This window comes from Phacochoerus africanus, chromosome 2, assembly GCF_016906955.1.
Source record: "Phacochoerus africanus isolate WHEZ1 chromosome 2, ROS_Pafr_v1, whole genome shotgun sequence".
NCBI lineage: Eukaryota > Metazoa > Chordata > Mammalia > Artiodactyla > Suidae > Phacochoerus > Phacochoerus africanus.
Genome location: NC_062545.1, coordinates 144,682,324 through 144,690,889, shown reverse-complemented (window position 1 = coordinate 144,690,889; position 8,566 = coordinate 144,682,324). Strand labels below are relative to the sequence as shown.

At 45.2% G+C, this 8,566-nt stretch overlaps 1 protein-coding gene across 1 annotated transcript; it reads right to left on the bottom strand.

The window, feature by feature from the left end:
* Positions 1 to 1,998: 1,998 nt before the first annotated feature.
* NDN (necdin, MAGE family member) lies at positions 1,999 to 3,676 on the bottom strand. Its single transcript, XM_047769468.1, has one exon. It carries the CDS (start codon positions 3,551 to 3,553, stop codon positions 2,576 to 2,578), a length of 978 nt encoding a protein of 325 aa, XP_047625424.1. The 5' UTR covers positions 3,554 to 3,676; the 3' UTR covers positions 1,999 to 2,575.
* Between the last annotated feature and the right edge of the window lie 4,890 nt (positions 3,677 to 8,566).

The window sequence follows — 8,566 nt, the reverse complement described above, 5'->3', positions numbered from 1 at the left end:
CAGCTCTTCACTTCTTACTATCCTGTCCTCTCAAGATTAGGTTTTCTGTGGCATGGTTGATGTTCCTGTGTCAGGGAGCTTAAGGCACCTTTGGAGTGGTTCTCCTGGTTTCTCTGGCAGAGAGGAACATAAATACAAACATGGGGAGGTGATGGGACTGCCTACCTGGTGACTTCTTGGTTTGATGAAAGAAGTGTACAGAAGTTATGATTGCTGCAAGGAGCATTAGGGCCTTAGAGAAAGTGTCCATCAGCCTACCTTGGCAGGGGTGAGAGCTGGGTCTGGTCCTGCTCCAGAAATGAGACAACTCAGAGAGCCCCGTAATTTTACATATATATATATAAATTTTTTTGGCCATACCCATGACATGTGGAATTTTGTAGGCCAGGGATCCAACCCAAGCCACAGCAGTAACAATGCCAATCCTTAACCATTAGGCCACCAGGGAATTCCTAATTTTATATTTAATGGGGCAGATTTGTTTTGATTCTGCAGGAAATTTTGAGGTGAGAAGGAATTTTTTTTAAACAGTTCTGTAATGTCTGAATTCATCTTGGCTCAGGGTGAGAGATGGCATCAAAGCCAGGGCATCTTTGCCTGAGTCACTGTAGAAATACCCTTACCCTTCATGAGAGACACCACAGGATGTCTTCTGAAAGGGAGGGATTTCATCTCTGCACATCTGAGGCTTCTTCAGCTTTTTTAGCACCTGCACTCACTTATTAAGTAATGCCATTAAACGGTGGGAATCCTAGTTCTCAATTCAGATTATAATCCCCTCACCCAACGTAACTCTCAGGTTACTTCTTCTGGGGTGTCGTGACCTATGTGTTCCCCTCATTTTCCATCTTCTCCAGATAAGGGTCTTTCTTTGGCCACATCCTCTTTTTCAATCTTCTGAAGTTTGAAGGATTTCTGGTCGTATTAAAGGCCATTTTCTCTCCCTCCCCCTTGCAGGACTGAGAACTTTAATATGAGATTTATCCCCAGGCACTGCTCCTCCCCCATCCCATCCCATCCTCTGAGGGGTTGCTTAGTGGCCCAGTGCAATGCCAGAGCTGCTGGGTTGCAGATATCCGGATAGGCCACCTTCTCATCTCAACCCCACTGTCCTCTCCCAGGTTTCCCATGCATGTTCCTCCAGTACCACTGGTCTGAGAAGACTCCTTCATTCTGGTCCTTCCAAGAAGACCAAGTTTCAAATCTTGGCTTCACAGCTAAGCAGGAACATAACTTAGCCGGCTCAATTAATCTCTCTGAAATGAAGTTTCTTAATTAGAATATGACGGCTTTCTCAACAAGATTAATGTGATGGGCTCATTACAAAATAAAGTTGATAGCCTTGTGTGTGTATGTGCATGTGTGTGTTTGTGCTGGGGGCAGGGACCTAAAAGTACAGACTTGAACATGAAATTTCTAAAAGGCATAAACTAAAAGGCAGGAGGTAGGTGGTCAGTTGTAGGCAGGTGGGGGTAAGCACAGGCTCTGGACTCATTCAGCCTGGGTCCAAATCATAGCCCCTTCTATCACTAAACCTTTATGATCCAGGGAAATTTAATTACCTGCTTTGTTCCTGTATTTCCTCCATGGTGCAGATGTAATAAGAGCTTGCCTCATAAGGCTGTTGTGAGGATTAAATCAAAAGAGAAAAATGCATGTAAAGAGTTTAGTACAATGCCTCACTCTACCCACAAAAGACAGCTATTAATTTTAATAAAATGTAGAAAATGCAAGAAACTAAATATGAACAGTTACTATTTCTATGTGATGTGACTATGAACTTTTCTGTTTTTCATACTTTTCTCTTTGTCAAATTTTTGAAATGAACATGAGTTATTTTGCAAAAAAAAAACTATACACCTCACACATATATGAGTCATGATGAGCAGTGATTTCCCCACCCTATGAGATGAAATATATCTGTATATTTTGTAAAATATCTCATTCCCAACCCATACTACTTTGTTAAAAAGATAAAAGTACACTTTTCCATAAAAATGATTGTATCACAAGAATCTTTAATGTTTAAAGTTTACTCATAGTGGGGTTGTTTTTGTGTTTAGTAAACTGTGCCAAGTGTCCATACTGAGCCCCTTTAAGTCCACATCACCACACTCCAGACAGATGTTTCCTGTGCCCAGCAAGATCACAGAGAGAGGTCTTGACTTTTCTCTTGGTTAGACCAGCTTTACTGGTGAGTTCGTCCAAACTCTCTAGTACCTGTCTACCCCCATACACATCATCAGTCCCATGTAAAAGAATAAGATGGAAAATGTCTCAATGTATTTCATAAGTTTAGCACGTCTCTGGTACAAAAAATTCAAGAAAGGTAGCACAAAAGCGAAAGCACCAACTGAACTTACTTATAAACAAACATGCATGAATCCTACACACTACCTAATTATTACTGAAATGAATACAACATTGCATTAAAAGGTATAAAAGCACTGTACTGAAAACGTAAAAGTTACACGTGAAATACTGCACTGTAAATCCTGAATACTCTAATGTCCCACCCCCACCCCTCCACCACCCTGGTGAGGGTCAGAAACCATCAATCTGCCTCCAGACCTTGCTAGTCCTCGGAGACACTGTTGCGGGGGCAGTGGGCAGTGGGGTTGGCCTCCCGCAGGGCTCTGGCCTCTTCCAGAGCTTCCCTGTAGCGGGAAGGCCAGGCCTGGGGGTCTTTCTTAAAGACCCTGGCCAGGAACTCCATGATTTGCATCTTGGTGATTTCACGGCTGGCACGGGAGCCCCAGAAGAACTCATACTCAGGGGGCTCGACGTGGGGGACGCGCTGGTACTTCAGGTAGTTCTGCTGTACGAACTCCTCAGTGATAAGCTTTCTCACATCTCCAAAGGTGGAGTGCTTCTTCCAGGGCCTCAGCCCCAGGATGCGCAGCACGTTCCACACAGCACTCTCACGGGCACCGCGACCCTTTACGTAGATGAGGCTCAGGATCATCAGCAGGAGGCCTGTCATAGGCATGCGGTTGCTCAGAGCAACCCTGTCCAGCTCCTCAGGCGCCAGAGCTTTGACCAGCGAGAACTCCATGGTGTGCAGGCTGGTCAGCCTCAGGTGCAGCCCGAACACTCGGGCGAGGATGAGGCTGGTGCGCCTCAGGATGCTTCTGCACCACTTCTTGTAACTGCCGATGACATCTTTCACCATGTCTGGGAACCAGATGATCATCCTTTTCTGGTCCTTGACCAGCACGTACCACATGAGCTCATGTGCCTTCTGCACCAGCTGGGCCGGGGCCGGCGGCGCTGGGCTGGGCTGGGCTGTGCTCCGGGCCTGGTGGGCGCGGCCTTCCTCCGCGGCCTGCTGTAGAGCCTTTGGGTCTCCCTCTTCGCTCAGGGCCTGGGGCGGCGGCGAGGCCAGAGGGGCGTCGGGTGGGCCTACAGGAGGGATCTCTGGACCTGCGAGGGTCGCGGCCTGGGACGCAGGCGGAGAGGGCCCCCCGGGCACCCCAGGGCTGCTGTGCACCTCGGAGTGGGAGGCATCGGCTGCAAAGTTGGGGTCACACACGTCCTTACTTTGTTCGGACATGTCTGCTCCGTCTGGCAAGGGCTCGGCCGCTGCGTCCAGGAGCTCTTCGACTCTGCGCTCCCTCGGTGGACTCCTGGAGAGGAAGTGCGCGTTGCTGCGCGCGGCGCCTTCCGCAGCGGCCGGGCGGGGCGGGGCGGCGGCGGGACGGGCTAGTGCGCCTGCGCATCCGTGGTCTGTGGGGGCCCTGCCGGCTGGCGGTAGGGGCGGGGCGCCTGGAGGGCTGGGGTGTATTGAGGTCCCAAAGGAGTAGGGGGCCTAGTGGAATACTGGCCTCATGACCCACAGTCGTCCAGTTTGGGCTAAGGAGGCGGTCCTGGGGCCGGGGGGAGGAGCGACATGGGTGAGCACTGGACAAGGAGCAAGTTTAAGAGGAAAGATGGAAACTTAAGCTTCCAAGATGCTGAAGCTGAATTTCTTAGGAAATGTTCAATTGGGTATATGTAGAATCAAGTTAGATGTGAGTTTCAGAGAAAGGCCCAGGTTGGCACATAAGCTTGGGTTTTGGATAACAAGTATGAGAATTTAAACTGACAGAACAATCAGGGTCACCCAAGAAAATGTGTCAACTCTGAAAATGATGCGGGATATCAGAATCATGAGAGATAGCAATAAAAATTGATTGATTCACTGCGAGTTCCCATTGTGACACAGCGGAAAGGAATCTGACTAGTATCCATGAGGATGCAGGTTCAGTCCTGCCCTTGCTCAGTAGGTTAAGGATCTGATGTTGACATGAACTATGGTGTAGGTTGCAGACAGGGCTTGGATCCAGTGTTGCTGTGGCTGTAGTGTCAGCTGGCAGCCGTAGCTCCAATTCTACCCGTAGCCTGCTATGGGGAAAAAAAAAAAAAAAGATTTCCTGACTGCCAAGCAAAGGGGGTTATGAAGGAAAAATGCAGAATGTAGTCAATCCATGTACAACTGAAACTTTCTTGAAGACAATGTACTAATGATACTGTTAGGTGCTTGAATGGTCATTGATTTTGGTTTTTCTACTTCCCTTGGGTAATTTTGATGTAATTTAAAATTTTTTTTTGTCTTTTGTTGTTGTTATTGTTGTTGTTGTTTTTGCTATTTCTTGGGCCGCTCCCTCGGCATATGGAGGTTCCCAGGCTAGGGGTTGAATTGGAGCTGTAGCCACCGGCCCACGCCAGAGCCACAACAAGGCGGGATCCGAGCCGCGTCTGCAACCTACACCACAGCTCAGGGCAACGCCGGATCGTTAACCCACTGAGTAAGGGCAGGGACTGAACCCGCAACCTCATGGTTCCTAGTCGGATTCATTAACCACTGCGCCACGACGGGAACTCCTAATTTTAATTTTTTGATTAGGACCTCATCACACAAAGATTGCTGTATTTATTAGCACAGACTAGTATGATGTCTTTCTACTTGTTTGTCCAGGAAGGACCTTATGACTGATGTAGCCTTCACGGGTGTGTTCTTGTGGACCCCACCTCTGCGCTTTCACACAAACTGACTGGTTCCAGAAATTGACAGCCACACCCAAATCCCTCCTAAGACTTTTTTATTTGTCTAACTAACCAATTAGTTAATTAACACAAGTTCCCTAGATTGTATATGGAAGACAGTCTCAGGTGACCAACAATATGAGATGCAATGTACTGGTGGTTGTTTTTCACTTTTAGAACATGGATCTGCAGTGGGAAAAAACAAAGCTGACACTCCCAGAGAAGGATGGGTGTAGGAACCTCTGGATCCAAGGTTTCTCAGGCTGATCAGCATCCCTGGTCTGAGCCAATATGGTATTTCAGCCCTTACTGAATTTCCTCAAGCCAACAGCGTCTTGTTTTTTTTTTTTTTTTTTTTTTTTCCCTTTTTTGGCTGTCCCCTTGGCATAGGGAAGTTTCTGGGCCAGGAATCAAATCTGTCCAGGAGCTACAACCTATACCATGGCTTCAGCGACACTGAATTCTTAACCCACTACACCCTGCCGGGATGGGATTGAACCAACACATCCACAGAAACAAGTCGAATCATTAATCCACTGTACAATAGCAGGAACTCCAAGCTAACGGCTTCTTAAATGTGCCCTCTTGAGTCTGGTTATTGTCACTTGAAACCCAAGGTGTATTTACAATATTGACTTTACATTTCTACAATCCTCTCTTTTTTTTCTTGTATCTTCTTTTTCATTTCTCACTCTTTTTTTTTTCTCAAGTACATTGACTTCAAAGGGTTTTACATTCTATTTTTCTATCTTTATTTTTCATACTTGTATCACTTTGAGCAGGACCATTCTCACACCAGTCCCTCCAATAGCACTTCTTAACCTCTCGCTTGACAAGGATAATTCCTACAGATCAGATATGTCTCAGCTGGATTTTTTCCTGTTCATCATTTCTTCTTTTTAATTTATAGATTTTTATTTTTAAAATATATCTTGCATGGTTGTGTCAGTTATATAAGATTTTTTATTAATAAGAATGGTTCAAATCTTTCAATTACTTCTATCTTCTTAAAAATCATCCTAATTTCTTGCCTTTTATTTCCACTAATTTTCTTCTTTTTATTTCACTTGGGTATTTATTCCTTTCTAACTGGGATAATGATTTCATTCATTTAAGGCATTTTTTAAAATGAAAATGTCTGAGCCTATTATTCAAATCTCAGCTCAGCTTTGGCCATCGGCCATAATTTGTGCCATTGTGAGGTTATTACAATTACATCCTCCTATTTCACCCTCCTAGATTTAATGGATTCATGAAATTAAATCACAAGCTTGAGCACAGAAATGAACACTTATGTATAAAAAAGTGTGAAGGCAATTATAAAAACAATTGTAAAAGCACACCAATTTTAATATTATAAGAGCAACTGCTGCAGAAACAGCAGAGCTCTGGCCAGAGAATTTCTTGTGTTCCAGTTGCTACCTGAGCTGGACTGGTCCTACAACAGCTCACTCCACACCTCTCTCCTGACAAGAAGATTGTTTAATACTATACCAGAGCCTGTGGTCTGGGACCACTGTGAGGGATCATACTGAGGTTTTAAAGCATTGGAACAGATGTTGAATTTGAATCCAAGTACAAGGTAGACCGCTTGTGCGGTTCACTCTTCTAGCCCCATTGTCCACATGCTAGCATGATATCATTTTCTTCCAGGAAAGGTTCTGCTGAAGAGGCTCCATTTATTTCCCACCAAGAAGTAAATCCACAGAGGGAGGGGGTGGAAAAAGAAAAGTAAAGCTTGAGGTAACCTTTAAGTAGAGAAAGTGCACCTGCACATGTGCCATGGGAGAAGTCAATAGCTTGATAGCTTGATAGTAGCTCCTAATAAGGTGCCTCCCCATAAAGTAGAGATGCAGACCTTAAGAACAATAAGACAAAAGGGCAGATGGAAATTGCCAGTACTCAAGAGTTATCCACAACCTCTTTGATTCAATGGTCAAGATTTGGGTCTGGAGCTGCAGTTATGTCCTGCCAGCACAGGGTCTAAATTAGGCTCACAGGGCATCTCCAGAATTGGCCTTATTGAGTGTGGGTGATGAGTCCTCTCAAGACCAGCAGCTTAAATGCAAAAGACTGAAGGTTACACAGTATCCACCCCCCCCAAAAAAAAAGGAAACTCATGAAGGGCTATGCTTTCAATCAAGATTCTGAAAAGAGAAGTTCTGTGGATGCAGTAAGTATATGGAGAAGTTATAACCTAAAATATTCTGGTGCAGACAATTTTGCTGGTGGGTTACTTCAAACTCTGAAATGTGGAACAGATTACACAGCTGTGGAATAGGCTGTTCTTGGCAGACTCAGGGATAGGAGGAGAGGCCTGTCCTGGCACTGGTTTCCATAGCGAACAGAGGAGGGGGGTTCCCCCCGGGGCCTCCAGTGGACGGTGCGCATGCTCACAGTGCAGAAGCCCAGAGGCCCCAAATGAAATGTGAATCCTTCTGGCTCTTTCCTGTCCACATAGGCAGCAACCTCCACCTTGGAGCCCCCAGAGGGGCCCCAAATGCCTTTCAGGCCAAGGAATTGAGACAGAGAACTCACATTCATGGGTTCAGCAAATATTGAGCAATGTCTATCACGTACCTGAAAGATTTGCATTTTAGAAAAGTAACTCAGTCTGAGGGGGAAACCTATCATATTGGGACAGTTTGGCAGGCTGGCCCCTTTTTGTTAGAAGAGAGAAAGAAGTGAGGACAGGCAGTTCTGCTGTCTGCAATTGGGGAGGTGAGGGAGGGGACTCAACCCCGGCCCTTATCCCCTCCATTCTCCCTAGTGGGACAATGTGCATGCCTGTCCACTGAGGTCCAAGGAAATTCCTGAAATGGGAACCCTTCCAGATCTGTTCAGACTCTCACAGTACAGCTATTCCAGTGCTCAAGAATAATAGTGTCAAGAGTGTCTTTGAGAAAAGTCAACTGGAATCAGAGTTAAGTCTGGAGTTGGAGGCAGGTAGTCAAGGAAAGGCAGAGAGACCAATGAGGAGACTTTTCACAGGAATCCACTTAAATTGGATGATTGCTTGCATTTCACCTTCATTAGCCAACTTTTACAAATATTTTTATTATAGTGTAGTAGATTTACAGCATTGTGCCAATTTCTGCTGTACAGAATAGTGACCTAGTTTCAAACTCATATATATATATATATATATATATATATATATATATATATATATATGAGTATTTTTCTCATACTATCTCTTCCTTTAAATGCTACATCTTCAGCATTATGCCTGGAGAAAAAAAATGAGGAGAGTTGTGGTCTCTGCCCTCAAAGTGAGGAGAAATGGTGGAGAAAAGGAGCCATAAGCAAACAAACAAGTGAGTAATTAAATAATCATTATGCACTACATTGCCATACATATCTTGGATGAAGCCACAATGTGGTTGCCAAGAATAGAACAGAAGAACTGATGTTTAGCAGGGATGTAAATAACAAGAAAAAGGAAGGGAGACTGTGGACATCAGGGAGCACCAAATCTGGTCAGTTGGGATTGAGCAGTGTTGTGGAGCTTGGATAGGGGGGCACCACTTCCTGAGATTAT